General features: G+C 39.8%; 2 protein-coding genes across 2 annotated transcripts in view; one reads left to right on the top strand and one right to left on the bottom strand.

The window, feature by feature from the left end:
• The window catches only part of ACAD11 (acyl-CoA dehydrogenase family member 11), a 30,306-nt gene extending 8,253 nt beyond the window's left edge, over positions 1–22,053 (top strand). Inside the window, exons 9-20 of the mRNA XM_027907479.1 lie at positions 50–170; positions 1,867–1,944; positions 2,318–2,456; positions 2,565–2,672; positions 3,846–3,944; positions 15,745–15,811; positions 17,313–17,398; positions 17,586–17,657; positions 18,506–18,660; positions 20,555–20,671; positions 21,095–21,204; positions 21,683–22,053. Coding sequence (XP_027763280.1) covers positions 50–170; positions 1,867–1,944; positions 2,318–2,456; positions 2,565–2,672; positions 3,846–3,944; positions 15,745–15,811; positions 17,313–17,398; positions 17,586–17,657; positions 18,506–18,660; positions 20,555–20,671; positions 21,095–21,204; positions 21,683–21,797 — 1,267 coding nt within the window. The 3' untranslated portion in view covers positions 21,798–22,053. The remainder of the gene's footprint in view (positions 1–49; positions 171–1,866; positions 1,945–2,317; positions 2,457–2,564; positions 2,673–3,845; positions 3,945–15,744; positions 15,812–17,312; positions 17,399–17,585; positions 17,658–18,505; positions 18,661–20,554; positions 20,672–21,094; positions 21,205–21,682) is intronic.
• On the bottom strand, positions 5,047–10,670 carry ACKR4 (atypical chemokine receptor 4). Its single transcript, XM_027907480.1, has 2 exons — positions 10,574–10,670; positions 5,047–7,876 (listed from the first exon to the last, which is right to left on the bottom strand). The coding sequence occupies exon 2, from the start codon at positions 7,855–7,857 to the stop codon at positions 6,796–6,798; it is 1,062 nt and encodes a 353-aa protein (XP_027763281.1). The 5' UTR covers positions 7,858–7,876; positions 10,574–10,670; the 3' UTR covers positions 5,047–6,795.
• Positions 22,054–22,719: the final 666 nt, after the last annotated feature.

The following is a 22,719-nucleotide window of genomic DNA, read 5'->3' as shown; positions in this document are numbered from 1 at the left end:
AGACAAAATCTGGTCTTACTTATTATTCCATTGAATTTTCTTCCCTCAGGTCATCTTTCAGCAGCACACAGCACGTTTCTGGAGAGCTCTTCCATCAAAGTAGGAAAGGCCAAGAGGTTTTGCTGAAGGTCAAGCAGTTCATGAAGCAGCACATCTATCCAGCTGAGAAGGTAAAAGCTTTTAGTTAACCTATTTGTAAGGGAACATTTTCAGACTAGACTTTATAAAAATGTAAAAAAAGTCATATCTTCTTGTTTGGGTTTTTTTTTTCCAAAACAGCCTTATTTTCATGTAGTGATATTTATGACATTGAGAAAAATTAGCAGAAATCATTATTGTCTTTTTTTTTTTTCAGGATTAAAATGTTGTATGCATTGTTAATGAAAGCTGAGTGACTTGTTAAACTTTTTGAAGTGTAAAAATTTCTCTCTTTAGTAAGAGTTACTTTTTAAAGGAATTTGCTAAAATACTTTAACACTAACAAAAACCTAGAACTCTTACATAATAATGGAAAGATGCTGATTTAAAAATGGGAATTGCTGTTTTAAACCATATGAAGCTGAGTGTTTCTGTTTCTTGCTTTCTCTTTTAAGCTGTGACTTTTCTGACAAAAAATGGGATCAGGTAATGTAGCAATGTAGCCTCATTCCTGAATATATTTAATACCAGTGAAGGTTTGAAATCAGATAATGAAATACACACAGAAGTCAATAATTAGTGGAAGGGAAAATGAGATGAATCATTTTACCTCTTATCCTAGGAAGATTAGAAATTTTCCACTTAGAAAGCTGGTTCAGCTTTTAGCCTTATGGAAGCACAGATGACTTCTCTTGCAGAACTGGTTTCTTTGGCTTTCTCTTTTGGGGGTTTTTCTTGGTTTTTGTTTGTTTATTTGTTTGTTTTTGGCAGTCAGGCAGAAATGCAGAGATCATATTAATTGAAAAGATATATGAATGCATCTACCTGTCACGAGAAGGGGTTAAGGGCAGTAACTCTTTATATGCAAAGTTTCTTAAAAGTTTGCCGTGACTGGTTTTGGGTTGTAGTTCAGGACTGTCCAAGGAAGCCTTGCCAGTAATCAAAGTACTTGCTTTAAAAATAAGTGGACCACAGAGTTTTGCAGATGAGTAGTGTTGTGCTTGTAAGTTATTTCTGATAACAAGAATTGTGAATCAGGACTTCTAAATTTTACTTGGGCATTTGTCTTATTGTGTCATTTTCAGAAGAGGGTGTTATTTTATTCATTCTTTAACTAGTTCTGGGCCACATTTGAAGTTCTGTGCCTCACTAAAACATACTTGTGAAAATACTAAGACTATAGTTTTCCTAATAATCACTTGTGCTCGGAATGACTGCTTACATAATCTGTTAAGGAATTATTTTGACAGGAAGAGAAAATGTATTCTTTGTGGGGTTTTTCTCAGTTAGCTAAAGATTAACTGGCTTATATATCTGAATGTTGTGACAGGAAACCTGAATCTTTAGTGTCATTATGTCAGGCTTTCATTTGTGCTTTTACTTCTGGGTTCATGCCTTTACTACTGGTAACAGGTACTTTTATCATCAGAAAATACTGATCTTCTAGCATCATCATCACATACTTTAAACCAACCCAAATAATTGTATGAAATAAGGCATTGATTGGGGTCATCTCGATGATGCATTTCAAGTCTTGCAAAGCGAATAGGTTGCAGTTTGGTTTTCAATTATATATTTAATTTTATAATACAACTATAATGAAAACCTATGTTGAATATTTTTTTAATTGGTTTTTTGGTGCACAGGGCTGGAAGAGACATCATATTATTATTTCTGTGTTACGTGTGTTCTTAATTTAAACAGCATCTTTTTAATTGTTTCCCTAAGGAAATAATAAAATACTATACTGAGCATGCAAATACTGAGGAAAAATGGAAGAAACCACCTCTGCTTGAGAGACTGAAGGTATGGGACAGTAAATATTCTTAGCATTCTAGCAGTAAAAGAGCACAGACATAGAGGGGAAGAGTATTTGGCATATCATGCTGGAGAAGTTACTCTGTGTGGAAAGAAACAGTGTGAGGAATAGTGAAAGGAAGAGAGAAGTATGCAAAAGGTGAGAGAAACGAGGGAAGAGTAAAACTAAGTGTGTTCTGCGAGGGATGTGTCTGAATTTTCAATCAGAGATATTCCCTGTTATTTCAAAATAGCTATTGAAAAAAGGCACGAGATATATTAGACAGCAGGAAGGAAGGAAGTGTCTAGCAAGCCAGAATTTATTTTTCTGGTTTTTTTGAGATTTATTACTGGTATTTTTCTCTGTTGATTCTTGCAACAGGAAATGGCAAAAGCAGAAGGTCTGTGGAACCTTTTTCTTCCAGATGTCAGTGGTCTCAGCCAGCTTGACTACGCCCTAATAGCTGAGGAGACAGGGAAATGCCTCATTGCTCCTGAAGTTTTTAACTGTCATGCACCAGGTTAGCAGCCCTGTCCCTAAACTACAGCACTGAGAGCATTAAAAAGTTGGTCATCTTGCACCTTACAAGTTTACTTACAAGTAAAACATGACTGCTGATTTCTTACAGACACTGGAAACATGGAGGTCCTCCACATGTATGGGACTGAAGAGCAAAAGAAAGAGTGGCTGGAGCCTCTCCTGGAAGGGAAGATTAGTTCTTGCTTCTGCATGACAGGTAAATTTTTCTCCAGAAGAAAGTTAGAGGCAATTGGCAGAAACTTCAAATGGTATATGCAAAAAGTAGAAAAGTGCACGTTGTGTGTTAATGAATTAATACAGAAATTTCCGTTGTATCTGTGAATGTGTTTGAATATAAAATCTATGAGGTGTGAATGCAGAGTGAAGCATCCTTGCTGCCCTTCCCCAGTAGTTACTGTTTTTCATGGTTACAATACTTTCTATATATCTTCAGTTTATTTTTAGTTCTAGTAAAGTACATTTTATAGTACCAAACAGATTTACAATAGAGCTCACTCTTTCTTGTAATGTGCTTTGGGGTTCTTTAGAAACACAGATGCAAGTATAATTATTAGGATTAAAGTTGTGTAGTTTTGCACTATGTCATAGGTAGAGGTTTTAGGATAGAACCTGGAGGTAACTTGCTTTATGTCCATAGCTCAGCATTGTAATCATTTGTGCTTTTGAAAGCTTGTGGCATTCATCATCTTTGGAAAATCTGGCTCTTGCTATAGGAAGGTAGCTTTTGGAATGTGTGATGTCAGAATCTTGATCTTCCTGTGTCAGGAGTCAAGAGAACTCATCCTTTCAGAGCTGGACCCTTATTTTGCAAATTCTGTTTCACTGTGTTCCCCGAGAGGAAGGAGATGCTTTTACTTTAAAGCAAAACCTTGTGCCTATTAAAAAAAAAATAATGGTGAAAGGAGAGAGGGAGAATCTTTCCTATTCCAAATAATCAAGAGGGAGAATCTTTCCTATTCCAAATAATCATTGATGACATTTTGCTGACAACAATAGTCTATTTCATGTACTAGCATAAAATTAGTTTCAATCTCTTCATTTTCACTTGAGAAGAGCCCAGGAGAAGAAAAAACCTCTAAGTACATTAGAAGGATAAAAGATTTGAAAACATCAGGAAAGGAAGAAGGCTGTTGATCATAATGGATAATCTGATCCCGAGAACAAGTACATTTAAACTGGCTATGAATAACAGGTTGTTGGAAAATAGAAAGTCTTTTGACCATGAGCAGTGAGGTTCTGAAAACAGCTTTCCTACTGGGAGCAAAACTGTGTTACTGTTAGAGTATATCTAGAGCCCTATATTTGTGGAGGTAGTACTGCTTCTTTATTTAACCCAGTGGTTTGGTTTTGTTTTTTTCCTTTAACACAGAACCTGATGTGGCTTCAAGTGATGCCACCAATATGCAATGCAGCATTGAGCGAGATGGAAACAGTTATGTGATCAATGGCAAGAAGTGGTGGAGCAGTGGTAAGTGTGGAAACCTTAAATAAGAATGGCTAAGCCTAAATTTTTTTCCAAAGAACCGTTAAAAATATTTATGCTTCATTTCTGAGGTGGAAATTTGTCTTTTCTTGAGTAAAGGCAATGGAATTTAAAACAACAGAAAGAGCTAACTTGAGCTTTTGTGCTATGAATCAAAGTCCAAGACAAATTCAATTTGGAGGTTTGGATGCTTTTTGGAGCCTCGGAATTTTGTTCACAGAACGTATGCCACTATTGTTCTTTAAGCATTGTGTCTTTCTATCAGGTAACTCACACATTTATGGCCATGCCCTTTAAACTTTGTTTTTATGAAGCTGTCTTTGGCAGTTTGGGTGTGAGTTTTGTGTCTACTGTGTAGTTACAGTAAAATGTGGCTGTTTTTTAAAGTAGCCTGTGATGCTCTTGGGCTGACTATTTTGGGAGATTTTCTCATTTGATAATTTCCAGTAAAATCAATGGATTTTACTATAAGTGGTAAATGTCCCTAATATTGTAGTACTGTTACAATTTTGCCACAACATGCGTGACAGCAACTTGAAAGTCATCGTTCTGTGGGAGTTTGGAAGCCAAGTAAATAAACCGAGTTGTGAAACTTGAATGTTTCATTCACATACAAGAGTGAATGAATCACCTACCTACTGATACACGATTGTGCAATACCGAGACTCACCAGAAGATAGACCTCTCTCCCTTTTCTACTCCTGTAAAACAGGAGGCATGGCATTTTGTCCCCTGGCTCAAAAGTGTCGCTTACGTGCTGGCTGCTACCTTTGCTTTGGGTCAGTGTGTCCCAGCTGTGCACTGCAGTCCCTGAGAAAGCAAGGGGAAAGTTTGCAGGAGGTCGTACACACAAAATAACATTCATAGAATTAGTTATGTGAATTATAAAAGGGATAGTTAACATAAAGTAAGCATGATTTGGTTTGTTTTAATTCTAATAAAAACAATTCGGACAGTCAGATTTGCATAAAGACAGAGACATAAAAGGCTCTGCAATTTCAAGAAGTTTGAGAAGCAACATTCATTCAACTGTCTTAGAGTCTTTTTGTTTGTTTTGGAGGTTTTTGTTTTGTTTGGTTGGGTTCTTTTGTTTTTGGTTGGGTTTTTTTTTGGTTTTTTTCCTTTTTACTCTGAGTGGAACATTAGGATGTTGGATGTTTGGCAATTCCAGAAGCCTGATAGCCTGATCAGAATGTTGGCCTGTGAGCAGCCACTCTGTTAAGACAAGCCATGAATCACACATGCAAGGAGTCAGTTACTTTGTGAAAGAACTGGAGTTTCTTTCCATACTCTGCATGGGTGTTCTGCATGTGTACAGTAAATCCACTATGGCTTAAATATGTCAGATTTATGGTGCATTTGTAGACCTTCTGTCAGGCACTTCTGACTTACCCATTCATGCCATCGTATTTCTCAAAACACTGGGCAGAAATTCTGCAAGCTTTTGTCATCCAAACAGGGAGAAGAGGTTCATGTCTTGTTTGTGCTCCTGTTTTCTGTCATTTTGGAGCTTTTCCTTCCAGTTCACAGTTGTGTAACTAGGAACAGTGTCTAAAAATGATTCTTTTTGGCTTTCATAAGCCGTAGATCAGGCATTTTGTCAGAGCCCACAGGATGTTTGAAGACAAGGACAATATGCTGCAACACCACATTTTCCTTTTTGAAAGCTAAGCTAATATGTCAGTGTATTTGAAATTCTTCCAGTGGCTCACAGAAAACTGCTGTTTTCCTGGAATCCCTGCCAACACTGTGGCAGGAGACAGCTTTGATACCTCTCTGTGTGAAAACCATAAATCCATGAGCTCCATATAGAGACAGAGCCTCTCTGATTTGTCAAGCAGGGTTTCTACTTTTTGCTGGTCGGTAAATGCCTATGATGATGAGAGATGCCAGTACCTACTAAAACAAAACAAACCAAACATAAAGAGCAAATAAACAGAAGCCAGTGCATTTTTTTATTCTTTGACTTTATTGAATCTCCATGTATTTTAGCAGATACAGTTATTGCAGTGCTTGATTAATTTAAAAATTCTAAATAGAAATTCCAAGCCCTGTATCTGGAGATTACCTTAACTTTTTCTTACATTTACAGAGATCTAGAATGTGCCTCCCATAGAGCACTGACCTTGTTGAAGTTGAGGGTAAGCAGAAAAGGAGAGGTGAAAAGTCATTTTTCTGTAGTGATGGAGAAGGTGTCGCTGCTTTTTGTGGAGGATGTTGTCATTGCTATACATACATGGAAGCACACAGAGAATGACTTTTTCTCCCCCTCTATTCCTCTCAACTCTCAGCCACAAATTTACGTATAATTTCAAGATGCAAGGAATGATATGGAATGATAGTTGAGTTGAAAAATGGATCTCGGTTATTAGGCAGATGTTCTAAAGTTTTACAAGATAGAAGAAACACAAGAGTATTAAATTTTGGTACAAAAGTTCCTGTACTGCTGTTTTATTGATGAAGGTTTCCTTCTCTGTTTTAATTAGATGTTTACACTTGTACAGATTGTTCATTACACAGCCATGTTAAAATCTCAGTCTTGGCTTTTTTAGGTGTTTGGGTTGTGTTGTGGTGGGGTTTTTTTGTTTGAGTTTTTGTTGTTGTTTAGTAAGTATCTCTAGTTGTTTCTAGGAATTTCAGTATCTAGTCCTTGTATGATGCATCATTCTGATAAACCTGTTCCACTTTGAGCTGCACTGTAGTGTCTTGGCTAGTGTACAGGTTCAAAAATTCATCTGAAAGTTGACCTGCAGAGAAACAGATGCTGAAACAATACCTCCCTAGAATTAGTGATCAAATCTCTTGGTTATATATGATGTGGAAAGTAATGGAGAGTCTATATAGTGAAACTAATTGTTTCTTCAGTCTGGTCTTCGTAATTCATAGAAATTTCTTCGTGTCTTCCATTCTGCTGTTGTCTTCTCCAGTACCCATAATTTTTTGCAATTTTCATAATATGCATTTTAAAAGAAGCACCCAGAAAGGCGTAGAGAAGAGGGTTCAGGCAGGTGTGAAACAAAGCTATGCTCTTGGTGACCTGGAGTGCAACATCTATGGTTTTACTTGCATCACAGTCAGTAATCAACATATAGATGATATCTATGGCTCGCCAGAACTTCACAATGTTGTAAGGTAGCTGAGTGATTATGAAAGCAGCCACTACTGCCAGCAGAACCACGAAAGGTCTAGACTTCTTAACATTTGCAGATCTAAAGATTGCCCGAGCGGTAGCGGAATAGCAGATCAGCATTACTAGGAAAGGAAGCAGAAATTCCAGGATAATTTCCAGGATTTGAATGGTTGACTTTAAGAGTGTTTCCATGTTCGTTGGAAATACAGGAAGGCATTCGTTCCTGTCGTTGTGTTTCTTGACCTGATTAAATACCAGTTCAGGGATACTGAGGAAAATGGCAGACAACCAGACACAGATGCAGGTAACGCTGCAGTATTTGCCGATTGTTCTACGGCCCTGGGATTCAGAAGTGGCCCTGTATCTGTCAACACTGATACAGGCCAGGAACAGCATGCTGGAGCTGAAATTCATGGTGTACAGAGAAGAAGTGAGCTTGCACAGTGAGTTTCCAAGTTCCCACCCCTGCACTGCACTTGCAGCCCAAAAAGGGAGGGTGAAGAGCAGGAGCAAATCGGCGATGGCGAGGTGCATGATGTACACATCTGTCTTAGTCTTCGGTTTCTTGCAATAGGCGTAAATTGCAACCACTAATGAATTTCCAGCGACTCCGACGGTGAAAGCCAGTGCATAGAACACAGGAAGGAATAATTTGGTGAACTTCCTTACATCGCTTTTCTCACAGAGAAGTTCGTATGAAGTGTAATCAATAACATGGTTGAGATCATCCTCTTCTTCCCCAGTCCAGTAATCAGTTGAGTTATTCATATTTCAGACTGTGGCAGAGCTACAAGACACAAAAAAGGGGGAGAAGGGGATACCAAAGAAATAATACTGGGTTTAAGTTGTAAAAATTCTGTTGAAACTAAACCCCTCCTTCAGGGTTGCTTATACCTCTCAAATTTAAAGAATTTGGATATTGAGAATACACTTGTGAATAATCAAAGTAGACCTAAATGGTGATGGAGGCATAACAGAGTTTCAAATTCTCACGTGGATTAGAGTAACTGACAACATCTGTGCGTGCAGTACAATGTAAGATGGATTCGACAGAAATGCTCCCATTAACGTGAGCATTTGAGATTGCAAGGAGTACCAGCTGAAGGCTGTAAATGCTGCTACAATCGAGTGCAGAAGGAATACGAGCAGATTAAAACTGAGAGACAAACAGCAGTATTTGGTGCCTGCTGTCATAAATTTTGACACATTTCAGATGGGAGGATAATATAAGGAGAGTGGTTCTGTTTCTCAGGCACACATATACATGCCCATTGCAGAGAGTACAGCAGTGGAGGTGGAATCTGTTGCTGAACCAGCAGTAGGACAAACTTAGTACAGTCTCTATCCCACAAAGCCAGCTTTGCCCGCATGGAATTTCTTGCAGAAGCAGATAGCTGCGGGTACACAGCTGGAGGCTTCTCAGGATGTTATGACAGAAAGGGATTTTATCGCATACAAACTGCCCACAAGTACCCAAACAGCTCAGAAGCTCTGCTGTTTTTTCCAGTACGATCTCATGACAAGTTTACTCCGTAAACACTAAGGCTGTGTTCTCACTGCCAGCTTAGGGTTGAAGTTCCTATCTTCAGATTGTGTCTGAAGCAAGTTGTGTCCTACAGTCTTTTCTTCTTTTCCTGTAATTGTTTTCATTGACTAATGTGCTGAAATTCTTTCTATTGTAAACTACAGCCCTGCAGTGCCCTGATTTCTTGAAATAAATGGGATTAAGGTTTCTTAATTGCAGTAGCAAAAACTAGCTGAGAACGAAAAACATATGCCCCCCTTTCTCATCGTCTGCAGTGTTTCAGAATATGAGTTGCTGAGAGCAGATTGTTATCTGATTTTCTGCCCCAGAGCTACAATTCAGCTTTTTCAAGCTTGCAAAATACCCCAAATATAATGTCTGGTTTTTAGACAATGGTTTAAATGAAAGGTTCCCAAATCTTTGTTATAAACAGTGTCTCTTTAAATTTTTTTAATGTATTTTGTCTACCAGGAAAAAATAAGTTACTGATTGATCTCATGATAAGGGATGCAGACCAACTAAATAGAGAGAAATTAATAATTTCTGTGTTTGTTTGATTATTTTTTTTCAGTGATTCTGATAGCCAAATATTTTAAGAAGTGTAGTAGTTTGAAATTAACTGTTTGGTTTGGCTTTATCCTTAGTGACTTCGTCGGATTATTCTGTTAACATTTCAAAACAGTCCCCATTAAACTTTAAACAATGATCACTCTTATTTTAAGTCTTACAATCTGCCATTTACTGTCCCCTAAATGAGATGTGCAGAATGGAAAAGTACAGTCATTTTATTTAGTGCTTTGGCACAGAATGTTTGTTCTATCCCTAACAAGCTCTGTTCGCAGGATTCTCCAGCAGCAGTAATCTTTTGCAGCTTTACGGTGCTTTGAGAAGAGATTTAGTTATCAGCAGCAAGTGAATCTTTTTTTTTTTAATAGAAGAGAAACTGCTGCAAGAAAGGTTTAATCCACTTAGCCAAGATTTGAAGAAAATTAGAAGTTAAACTGAAAAGATGTAGTTGTGGTCTTAAAGCACTTAATTACAGAACCCAGCTGGGAATGCTTAATCAAATTGGATCTCTAGCAAATTCGCTTGAAAGCAAAGCAGTAAACATTTCAGTGCAAACTTCAAGAAGTCTGTGTATAACAAAGCACTTTGGCTGTCACTCTGTGCTTTCGCTGCCCGATAGGCTTTTGCCTGCCCTGAGTTTTTGTCAGAAACAAAGCTACCTAAAATGCAGCAGTTGATATTTCTCCCTTAAAAACACATTTGTGTTTTGGCTAGCATACCTGTTCATATTTGTGATTCCTGTTACTGTTGTTTCTCAGGCACACGTATAAGTGCCCTCTACAACAAGCAGATTATTCCCGTGGGAGTTGGGTGCTGAACACTGGTGGAACAAGCTTAGTTTAGTCTCCGTCCCACACAGAGAGCCATGCCCACGTGCAACCTCTTACAGAAGCAGATTGTTACAGGTACACTGCATCTTGCAGCTGGAGGTTTCTCAGGATGTTATGACGGAAAGGAATCTTATCACATACAAACTGCCCACAAGAACCCAAATAGCTCAGAAGCTCTGCTGATTTTTCAAATACTGTTTTCTAGGAAGTGTATTAATAGCTATATTAACTCTGCAGCTGCCTGCTTTCTTGCAGAATTATTCCAGCCTTCCAGTCAAATACAAATTCAGTGTTTCTGTGTGTTTAAACTTGACATAGGATTGTATGAGTGCATGTTGAATGAAGTTAATATCCCCAGTTTAAACAGAAAGATTATTTTTCTCTAATGAATGAAGCAATATTCTATCCTTCTACCTCAACAAATTTAATTTTGATACTGGAAATGAGCGTGTGCCTTAGTGAAATGATGTCTCTCTGTAAAGCCAACTTAACTAAGAGTAAATGCATGTAAATAAGCTAAGTATATCACACAATATACAGAGCAGTAAATATTAAAACTAACCTTATTTTGTCAGCAGACGAGTAGCAGGTACTGCAATTGAGATGTGCTTCGGTGGAGTGGTCTGAATTGGTCTGACACATTGCATTTTGTCTTCAAGCACCACACCCTCATCTGGAAGTCAGTTGCACTTTCATTTTGACTTGCCAGTTAAAAAAAAAAAAAAAAATTAAAAAATTATACTTTCCTGGAAACTCTTCTCTTGTTGAACACATTCATTTCCTACGTTCTTCCAACAGAATGTGAGTGTTCTTTAGAAGGTCAGGACTCTCTTATTATTTCACTGTGATGTTGATTGTTTTATTCCTGCAAGTCCAAATGTTTTTTTTAGATCATCAAAAGGCTTTTAGCAAACCACACATTTAAAAGGTAAAAAGGAGAGAAAGATGGGGAGGTCCATCTGGGGCTGAGTTACTGCCCCGGACTCCATAGGAAGTCACTGTTTTCTTTCCTTGGGGCACTGCTGTGCTTTTGATCTCTGCCTATAGAAGTTTTTTAAGGGATCCTTGTATCTCCTCCTTTAAGTAACTCTTTAGGGGCTACAATAGAAAGACGAGTTTGGTTTTTGTGAGAGAGGGGAGGCGATTCCTTCAGTGTGTGAAACAAGAAAGACGGTAAGGAAAATATGTGAAGGCAAGTGGTAAATTGTCAAGCAGACTATAAACCATATAATCCTGCATCCTGTGGAAGAGTTCAGGGACTTACATGTTGCCAGTCAGACCTGGAATCAAATTAGTTTGGTGACATTTCTACAGAAACTGCCAGCCAGGCAGATACTGTAAAAATAAAATAGAAAGATACTATTACATCCCTGAGGTTTCTTCGACTTGCAGTATGCTGTCTGCATTATAGAGAGTTAAAACTTTTACAGGAAAGGGTAGATGGAGACAATCTGCACTCTGCATGCAGATACTAGTATTTCTGCACTGAGGTATGGACTTAACTGTGCCAAGAATTCCTAAAATGATTGATTTTGCTTAAATTTATACAATCTCTACAGCTTCAAATTGCTGTGTCGTGCAGAGTGTCAGGAGCCTTCTGTTTGGTTAGAATGGTGCTGATAGCAGTGAGGCTGTGGGTTTGATCCCCATACAGGCCATTCACTTAGGAGCTGGACTCGATCCTTGTGGGTCTCTTCCAACTAAGAATATTCTGTGAAATCTGTGAAATCCAGCTTGCTTTGAGTTATCTTGTATCCTGTAGCAGTCTAATGAGTTTCAGTAAATGTGGTATTGAAGCCAAAGAGCAGAGAGAGAGAGAGATTGAGCACACCGGAGCCTAGATTTTGTTTTTTCTGGTACTCAGATGCACCTGCCAGAGCTGGATTAGCCTTCTATGTGTGCTTCAGTTATTTTGAAATATGTGAAAGGAAAGGTTCTTATAAATGGTCAGCTAAGAATATAATGGGCAGATGTTTTCCACATATTTTGTTTCCATTCAGAACAAGAGGGTAAAATGGGCTGGGAGAGGAGTTGAAGTCTAGAGAAAGAATGCCACAGTATTTGTGCATATTTCTGCAATTTTTTTTCACCTTGAGTTATCCCAGTACTTCAGTGTTGTTCTTCATGGTGGCAAATAAGACGTTCAGGTTGCTTCCAGCTTATCTCCTTGCAAGTCATGTCATGCATGGCTTAGAGGCCTGAGCTATATCTCTTCAAAATAAATGAACTTCTCAGTTCTAAATAGACTTGGTCCCAATATGGTCCCCAACAGGATAGAATAATCGCTCTGGAACTGAGAGTGCTCCCAGAGAATTGTGTGTTGCCTGCAGAAATCCCCAAGAGGTTCTTGGTGCAGACTGTAGGGAGGCAGCTCATGTAATTCCTGCACTGTTTATTGTAGCGCCTCAGCTCCTTGTAATTTTGCAGAGTGCAGGGAGAACAGAACCTTCCAGTCAGAGTACAGAAATAATACTGTTGGGTGTGTGTTTCAGGAGGGCCCTGTGGGCTCAAAAATAACAAAAATTTTTTAGAAGCAAGACTGGATGCAAAACAGATCTTATTTAACTAAAAGCACTTGTGACTGTGTAAAAGTGGCATGAAGGTGAGGGGGAGAACATTCCTAAGCTCAGCAGCTGCTCTCGCTGGCACCATCAGAGCCTGTAAGTTCCAGCTGGGAATGAGCAGCAGCCACAGTCAGTGGCAGGACTTGCATAGCCCTTGCAGCTGCAGAACCTCAGCGTTGCCTTTGTCTTTAGTGCTTGTGGCCAGTTTGATTGCAGCTGTGTTATAATATTTACCATACATGAGCCAGATGCCTGCAGTGTTGTCTGGAGAAGGTGAGACAAAACTGTAGAATACAATGTGCTAGTGGATAGGAATTACTGCAGGCTCTTGGGAATGTTTGCGTGGGGTGTCTCTTTTCTTCATCAGGAGATCCCCACATCTCAATCAGTATCACAGTGCCATCCACTCTACTTGGTTGAGTTTCTTCTTGTAGGAGGGGGCAGAACGTGTTTATCGGTACCTGTCTAGGAATCTGACAAGTCTGTAATGTCACCACAGACCCCTTATCTTTAGCAGAGAGAAGTAACCCACCGGGCTGACAGTGCAGCAGCCAACGTGGCAAGAATCATAGGTATTCTGGGCATTCAGGTGGTAGTTTATCCTGCCTTAGTCATCTTAGACACAAAAAAAATTGAAGACTGAATGCTGAAAAATAGGTGACTAGATTGCAAGAATTAAAGTGCTTCTGAAAGAAGGCTATATGGCAGCTTCTTTAAGTACAGGTTGTACTTCTGTGTCTGTGCCACGTCTAGCACCCTTTCTATTAGAAATATAAATTGATTGTGTGAAGATCAGTAATCTTAAGCATGTTATGCTCCAGATAGCAAAGACTAGGCTTCTAGTAGGATTGTGGCCAACCCTCTAAGCACATTTTAAAATACCATTGTCTTTGCCTATGTGAGTGCCATGAAGAGTTAGTTAAACTTAAGATGTTTCCCAGTGTAGCAGCATTGTTGTTTAAAAGTTTTGTACAGGTTGTACAGTCATGTACACATGGAAAAGCTTATTGAAAAGCTTATCAATATGGAAATATGGTTTAAACCGACCTTTTAAAATATCTACTGCTTGTTCAATTGTGAGTTTCTTGCAAAATTACTTCTAACTCTTACCAAATAATAGGCTTCTGTGACTCTTCCCCTCATCCTCCAGCAGCTTCTTTGAATTCTGTAAGTAATGTAAAAATGCCGTTTACAAATGAGAGATTTATTCCATCCGGGCTGTCTGCATTCCTTCCAAAGCACTGAAGTCTTTCAGTGTCTTGCATTAGATCAGAACTTCTTTCTGGTTTTTATAGGTCAAAGTCACATCAAATTTGTTTTAGGTTTCCAGGACTTCAGACTGTAAGGAATGGAAAGGCCAGGAATCTGCCTTCCTTTGCTGTGCTCAGATAGGATTAAGAGTAGATGAAATAGAAGAATTCATTTGCCTTCCAGAAATTTGTACAAATGATTGAGGGATTCTAACCAGATGTTTAGCTCTGAGTGAACTTCTCATTGAGTTCAACATAAAAGCATTCTCTGGTTGTTTTTTTTTTTTTTTTTCATACGACATGGTGAAATTTGCCTTTTTTTGAAGCAGGGATGTGACTTATTTACAAAACAGTTTTTAAAGAGATTCCAGGAAGTCAAAATATCTTTTGTTTTAAACCTCACTTCAAGGTAGATCTGGTTTAGAAAACTGATCTCAAGCAACTCTTTACCTTCTGTGGAAAAGGAGAAGAATCAAATGCCCCTTACACTGAGGGGCAGCATTTCTCTGTGCAGGGTAGTACCTGCAAATCATTCATTGTGTCATTTGGGGTTGGTCACCTGCTTGTTGCAGTTGCCCAAACGAGACAACTGTTTGGGATCTACCTGTTTGGTTTTTTTTACCAAGCTGATTATGCCCCCTGCCAGAACTTTTCACTCCGATTTTTAGCTCTTTAGCATTTTACAGCTCATGGGCCACAAATATAACCCCACTCTGGAAACAATGGATGAATATCATATTGCAAGAGAGGAAAGTAAACAGCTGGCAGTCTGGCCCTCGAAACAGGCAGTGTTTATCAGAATGAAATAAATCTCTCTCAGGCTTCCTGGCCATCACAGTGGCTGTTTGTAGGAGGAAGTAGCTCAGCTCAAAGCCAGCTGGTTGTATTGTCTAGACCAGAGGCTCCCAGACCTTGTTGTAACAGCTGCCAGAGAAGATAAAAAGTCATCTTTGTTTCTGACCGCAGAACAAACCCGAGTTGGTATAGGTCAAACCTTGAATTAAATCTCTGCAAAGCTTGTCATCTGCATTGAGAGGCAGTAAAAAGTTACTGAATGTTACATCCATCAGGTATTTTCCCTACCTGTGTGAGACTTTGAAAGGAATGAGAGCCTGCTTTGATACCAGGAAATCTTAAAAGAAAAAGGCAGTAAGGAATAAGGTTCATAGAAATTTTAATCAGTGGTAGAATCTTCTTTAGGATTTGTCAGTTAAAATACTGGCTACTAAGGCATAATAAATATGTCTGTATAACAAACATTTCAAATAATGTTATCAACGGCTTGAAATGCTAGCAGACTGTTTTCAGGTAAAAATTTCCACTTAGAGCCTTCTTAGAAGTGCAATCTAAAATTATTTGTGTAAGGGTGGAAAAAACCTGCATTCCAGGGAAGTTACGCTGACATAGTACCAAAGTCATCATGGTAACCCTTTGATAGTCTTATTTGCATAATTTGGTTATAATCCCATTGGCATTTCAATCCCACATAGACCCTCCGGTCTTGAGAGTTCAAGAAGTTTTTAAGGAAACTTTACGTTTGAAATAGCAGCATCTCACCTTGAGAGATGTGTTTTTGCATCACACTTATTTGCTCAGCTGGAGACAGAAATAATTAGATTCCATTTCAAGTATCTTCTTGTTCCCTTTTCCTTGGAATAGATAACGGAGCTGGATCCTGGAGGGTTTGAATGTTTGGATTTTCATGTTCCCCTTCCCACAAGTCAGCTCCTTTTACATGTTGAGTAGTAAGATGTATTTTGTTTCAGTCTGGTTTCTCAGAGTGTAAACACAACAGTAGATTGCATCTCCTGTATCAGGAAAGGAAGGGAGTAAGATTTCTTGTTATGAAGTTTCATTTGATTCTACACTGAGATTTTTAAACTGAAAACTAATTTTGTATTTTTCACTATTTTTTTAAGGTGCTGGAAACCCAAATTGCAAAGTTGCAATTGTAATGGGCAAAACCAAAAACTCCTCAGCATCCAGGTAAGGATTCCTAAGAGATTCAAAGAGTTACCTAAAACTTTTTCCCTGGAGGAGTCACTGTTTGAGAACATTTTGTTGAGTGAAATGCCATTAATTGCCTTGATCAGTTGGATGTGCTCTTGAATTAGAGGGGAGTTCTAAACCTCTGCATGTGTCTGTTGCTGCCCGAGCTCCTGTTTTGCTGTTCAGCTGCTGATGACTGAAGCCTCCCAACCTTTTCACTGTTATCATCTTGCATTGGCATGGTTTCCACCCCCCTCCACTGCACCAGCTCTATAGTGTTTGTGCAGTGATGTGTGCTGAATGGGATCCAGAAATTTTTGGGGGGTTCAACTAACTTTATCTTGGTCACATAACTTTTAGTCTGCATCAGTTTGTTTAACCAGCAGCTATCTCTGGCTTACAATTTATTTTGTAAGTACACTATATAAAGCAATTAACACAAGGTAGAATTGCTTGTTTAAATAATAAATCCAAAATTTTTCAGAGCTTTCCTGAACAGAATGGTTATAAGTGGCACACCAGAGACCTGAATTTATCTACCAAGTTTTTCACAAAGTAATCCGTAGGTATAGAAAGTTAAATTTGTACCATGAGATGTTGGTTATGTGAAGCTGTGTAAGCAGTGATCATTGTACATCTATAATCAGACTTACTCATTCCACTCCTGTATGTGTAAACATAATACTTACCTCTTCTTCTTTAAAATAAACATGTTGTTCAACTTATTACCAAACTAGAATTGCCTTTTGCAAAAACTTACGCAAGTGATAAATGAAATGCCCTATGTTTGTTTCTATTAAAACCACGTGGCGTTCGATGCAAAAGAATTGGAACATTTATGTCTCTAAGTTGGATTTTAGCCCAAATCCCATGGATTATCTGAAGTCTTTGGCTAGCTTCCATTGAGAAGCAAACAGTAAGTTGCCTACAGCACACAGGACGGTTTGCCTGGCAGATGTACAGACGGTGGCATCTGTGGAGCTCTTGGAAGCTGAAGAGAAGTTCATGGAGGGGAGGATGTGACACTCCACTCGCTAGAACTGGAGGCTGAATTCAGGGACCTGGGGCATCACCTCCAGTTCTGTGTGACTAATAACTTGACCTTAAATATTTGTAAGGAATGTAAACATGGGGATTTTGTCCTCTAAACTATAGGAAGGCCAGGATGATGATTCTGATAAAGTTGTTTTGAGGACAAAACAGAAAGGCAGGGCAAGGAGAATTGACTGGGTGATACAGAAGTACGTGCACAGAAGGTACAGCCATAGGAGTGTGGTGCATTAGGTGCCAGTAATACATTTTCACTTGTTGACTGGTGGGTCAAGCAGTGTTGAAGCCACACAGTGTGTGGGCAGGATGGTGCAGGCCCTACAGGTAAATCTCAGCACTGGCTTTATGCGAGTGCTAAACTGAGGATAGAAGATAAAAAAAGCAGAGGAAGGGGACAGAAGGGAGACTCAAGAGTTAATTTTAACAGGTGCATTTTTGTCTTGATCAGGTACAAGCAGCACAGTATGATTCTTGTTCCCATGGACACTCCAGGGCTGAAGCTGATAAGACCTCTCTCAGTGTTCGGCTACCTAGGTAGGTGATCATATTTATCAGATATATATGTATTAATTTGTTAGCAGTCTCAGAAGCTGCAGTAATGCTAATAAATACTGTAGATGAAATAAATCAGTAAAATGCATATATAGAAAAAGCATTAGGAATTGAAGGCTGTGGTTTTATCCTCTGTTTTACTCTGCTGTTGTGTTTTCTGTCCCTGTAGATGAGATCCATGGAGGACATTTTGAGATACACTTCAACGATGTGCGAGTGCCTGTCTCCAACATAATCCTGGGTGAGTGTCAGCACTAGTTCATTTCTAATACATGTAGCAATGAACCAAGCTTTATGAAACAGTGGTTTATTTAATGAATCATCAGAAGTTATTGTAAATAGCTATGGTCAGTTGAGCCACAGTCTCAAACAGATGTAAAAGGGAGCCCAGTCTTCCTTTAGCAGCCCACCTGCTGCTTGAACGTACCTTGTTTAGAGCAGGAGGGAGCAGAGCAGCTGTGGCTGTCATGCAAATATCACTGCTCTGAAGTAGAGCAAAGCAAAGTCTCTCAGTGGTATTCTTTCCTCAAAACCAGTTCTCGTAGACTTTACAGACTCTTTGAAAGAATGTCCTGCTGTACTCTATGGCCAGTTCTAAACAGTAGTGAAAAAAGGAAAGAATAAGCAGCACTATGACCCTTTGCAGGGAGAACTCTGTTCTACTTCTCTTACTTAATATAAATCCTGGTTTCTTCTATTGCCACTCTGCTTCTTTTATTTTGCTCAAAGAGCTTTCTCTCTTGAGAAAGCTATGACCTGGAAACCTCGAAGTCTTCCCTCAGATACTCTTTCCAAATCTTATAGAGGTATTTTTCCATGGAAGATTAACAAAATTTAATTTCAATCAGGTAAATCAAACCCTCTCAAAAACCATCTTGGAGTGTGCTTTGTGGTGTAATTATTATTAATGGTGTGTCAATATAGATCTGGTTGGAGTAAACAAGCAAAAAAACAAGTTCTGCAAAATAAACTTTTAAACAACTCGCCTTTACCCCTCTGGTGCTATGAGCACACTTCTGCTCAGAGCCATGCATCGTTTCAGGAGGGAGTCACGGAGCCTTCATGTGCCTGTTTTTCTTTTCTAACCAGGTGAGGGCAGGGGGTTTGAGATAGCTCAAGGTCGGCTGGGGCCAGGCCGGATTCACCACTGCATGAGGTCCCTTGGTGCGGCTGAAACTGCTTTAGAGATAATGTGCCAGCGCTCCGCACAGAGGGAGACGTTCGGGAAGAAGCTGTATCGGCACGTAAGCACATTCCCTGTCTCAATCCATGTGCTCCAGGCAGTGACCTTTGTTTTGCCCACACACAGCCTTGTGACTCTGATAAGGGACACAGCAGTAGATGCACCCTATCCTTGAATTCCTGTTCATAAGGCTCCAGGCGGCAAAGGAAAAAAATCACATTGCAAGCCTGCCATTTTTAACTATAACCTATGGGATCTTTTTGCCTTTTTTTTTTTTTTTTCCTTTGCAATGAATTGGATATCCTTTCCTGGATATGAATACAGATTTTGTCACTGCGTGTTCTTCTCTGCTTTCACTGATCTATTTGGACAGGTATTTTTTCAGGCATACAGCTTATGTTTCCATAGTTACAGTATAAATTCACCATTTTTATTGTATGCATTTTGTCACCTGGATGCCTCCATTTGCAATCACTGGAGACACTCAGGGGTCTAAATTTGACTGAAAATTTTACTTCTTTGATCAATTATTTGTAGTTATTTATGAAAGGACAGACCAAACCAAGGGCATGTTGCGATTTTTGCTCTTATCTTGCTCTGGAATTGAAATACTGTTTCATGAGCAACTGCTTGCTAAAATACTAAAAATATGACAATCTGCTTTCTGTAGGAGGAACCAACAGCATTTGGTAGTTGGCCTCTCACATTTCAAGTGTTCCTCAGTTTTACCCAATAGCTAGGATGACTTTGTAAAAGAACAAGTAAAAAACAAGTAAAAGCAATGGAAAAGGGAAACTGAATTAATAACTGGCACAGAGTGTAACAAATTGCTCGTACAGATCCAGAAGGAACAACCTTACATATCTATTTTCCAGTCACGTCCTTGCCAAACTTCCATTCACCACCATAACCTAGAACTATTCAGAGCTGCATGAGGCACCGTTTTCTCAGGAGCTTGTTTCATTAACAGCCATGTTTGATGAAGCCACAGGCATGACGTGGAGGCAGCTGCAGAGCCAGAGTAGGCTCTGCACAGCTTGAGGATAACTAAGGAAAAGGTGATGTTGGCAGCTGCTTTGAGTAACAGGCTGCCTGTCACCACCACCCACGGGGCAGTCAGACCCTGGGAGCTGCAGGCAGAAGAGCATGTCTGAACACTCCCACCCTGGTTCCAACCATCTTTGCTGGCACCAGCTATGCTGAGCCTCCAGATTTTGCACTGAATCAGGTGCTGTGCATTTGCTTGTATGTCCTGTGCCTGCCAAGGCTACAATCCCCAGAGCCCCAGGAGAAGTGTGTTCCCGAGGCTGGCTTAGGCTCCAAACTGCTTTTGCACTGACAAGCATCACACATTTTTTCTGCTGTGGTATGGTGTCTGCAGGGGGAAATTAGCCAAGAGGGGCGGGGAAGGGCTGCCAAGACTGTAATTTCATATTGGATCAAGAGAGCTTCTAATTTATCATCAGGCAGATGCAGCAGGCCCCACCCTGCAGCTGTTCCCCTGGCTCTTAAACCACCAGTAGTTTAAGCAAAGTAGAAGGAATTCCTCTCCCCTTTCACCCCACTGTTTTAGAATGGGGCTTGTTACACAGTGAGAGGACTGCGAGTGCAGTCAGTGGGTAAAGGATAGCAGGGAGTAAAAACCAGGCTTTGAAGGACTTCAGGAAAATGGGTCAGCATGCAGTGCAGCTGACCAAGACTTTAAAAGTGTACCAGAATCTGCAGTTTTTCCCGTTTAATTCTTTCCTGCCAGGAAAAGAATTGCTCTATCTTGAGTATTTCTTAGTGTTTTCTTTCTTAGTCCTTGTATTAGATGATATGCATCAAACCAGCCTAAATTTGCACACGAGTGTCTCTAAGTTGACAGAGCATGCACCTGCTGAGGAGCAGAGGCATCTTAGGCTGTGCTCAGAAGTATTAAGTGACATTCCCCTTATTGGCTTTGGTTTCTGCAGGAAGTTGTTGCCCACTGGATTGCTGAATGCCGCCTCAGCATAGAACAGGCTCGTCTGCTCACGCTGAAAACAGCCAGGAAGATTGACATGTTGGGCAACAGAAAAGCAAGAAAAGAGGTGAATTTTTTTTTTTTTTTGGAGCTAGCACAGGGGGAATGCAAAATCTGTGCGTTCAGCTGGTTGAATGACAAACTAAAACATATTGTTAAACATTACTATTATTCTAATTGTAGAGTATGACTTCATCTTGAAAACAGCCTTAAGATATGCTTTCAATTGTCAGAGGATTGGGGAGTGATCTCAGAAACTTCAAGATGAATCTGTTCAAGCACTGCTTGCTTATTTCAACAGAGTAGGATAGTTTTGGGTGACTGGAAACAGTCTTACCATATCCAGGGAATAGCAACAGCAGAGCCCTCATCCAACCTTGAGAGGAAGGAATGTCCTGTGAAATACTAATCTTCAATAGAGCTGTTAGGCAAATGTTCTCACTTGCTTATGAAACTACTACTGATAATGTGAGTTCTCTTTTAACTACAGGTAGCCATGACCAAAGTGGTTGTCCCACGAGCTGTGCTTAAAGTGATTGACTGTGCAGTTCAAGTGTGCGGTGGAGCCGGAGTTTCTCAGGATTTTCCTTTGGCTTTTATGTGAGTAAAGGGAGACCTACCTGTAGATTCTAAGCATTCTTCTAAAATAATTTTATAAACACCAGTACATGCTGTTTTACCTTAGGTAGCTTGAAATAATAGTCCATATGACTTTAAGCTATAAAACTTAAATTAACCTCTAGAAACAATTGGTTTTAATGCAACTACCCTTACCAAAAAAACCCCAGAACCTGGCACTTGACCTAAAATAGTTCTTATCATCAGCAAAGAGGATCTGTGTCTAAAGCCTAATCTTATCCCTTATGGCCTTGGGGAGAAGCAATACTTCTGAATTCCCACCCATCTCAACCCTACCAGGAAGATTTTGTTGCAGTATCTCCCGTGTGATAGCGCTTTTCCAAGAAACCTGTGTCAGAAGAATACTGTGGTAAAGCCAGTGCTGAGCTCCTGCTGTCAGACCCTCTGGCTGCTGTGGCAGGGTCAGAAACCTGCCCCTAATTCAGCTCTCCCAACACAGGTTTGCTTATATCCGGACCTTGCGCCTGGCAGATGGGCCTGATGAAGTTCATCTCTCAACAATTGCAAGGTGGGAACTGCTTGACCAGTCAAAGAAGCTCACTGCAAAAATCTAACAGCAGCACAGAGCCTTCTCGAATGGATGGAATGGAAAATTTAGGAAAGGGTTTTTTTCCAGAGCAGTAATGTTGTTTAAAGTAAAACTGAATGAATACAAAATCTTGATTCTAATGTGAACCAGTTCTTCTCTCTTTACTTATAATCATTACACTTTAGAATCAAGGGCTTGCTTTTAAGAATTTGCAGAATAAGTAACAACTTATCTGGGTTCTTTGTAACACTAAATAAAATCTGTTTTCTAATAGGCCTAAACTGTTTTTTTTTTTTTTTCTGTTCTGAGCCAAAGCCCTTTATCCTTTTATTGTAGGCAAAGCAGTTTTGAATCAGAAGTCCCACACAATTTAGTTTATTGCAAGGTAGGCTAAAATTTTAATTTTTGATTAAATGGCAAACATGAAGGTAATGCCTTTCTTTCCCTTTTCCAAAGCTGAGCTGTACTCCAACCCTCTCTCCTCCCCAGTTCCTCCTCTCAGCTGCCCTCCTAGGCCTAAGGGTAATTCAGTCCTTGCCCCAGCTCCCCCTCAAGTGAAGCTCAGGGCAGCACAGGAAACTGGGGTCAGTGTGTAGCTAGGTCAGTTTGTCTGCTATTCCTTGCTTCTTACTTCTTTGCTGTGTTTCTCCAAATGGATCTCCTCACCTTTTTTTCTTATTGGTGTCCCTTTCGTCTTACCTTGCATCTTTACTTGTCTCCTTTTGTGTACCCTCACAAGCCTCCTCCTGTCTCCTGCTCCAAGCTACTCCCACCCTTAAATATGTCTAAGCACAGGTGGCACCTTCCCCCTCCACAGAGCTGAAGCAGTGATGGACATGGGGCAGTGATGGACATGGGGCAGTTTGTGGTCTCCTCTGTTACCGAAACAGGTTCTGCCATTTATGCCCAATACACCTTTATGGAGTCCTCAAAGGTCAGAGTTCCTC

The sequence above is a fragment of the Empidonax traillii genome, unplaced genomic scaffold (genome assembly GCF_003031625.1).
Source record: "Empidonax traillii isolate 1590-97213 ecotype Southwest subspecies unplaced genomic scaffold, ASM303162v1 scaffold1478:size103887, whole genome shotgun sequence".
Classification (NCBI taxonomy): Eukaryota; Metazoa; Chordata; class Aves; order Passeriformes; family Tyrannidae; genus Empidonax; species Empidonax traillii.
The sequence above is the reverse complement of the archived record's forward strand: the minus strand, read 5'-3'. Positions and strand labels throughout refer to the sequence as shown.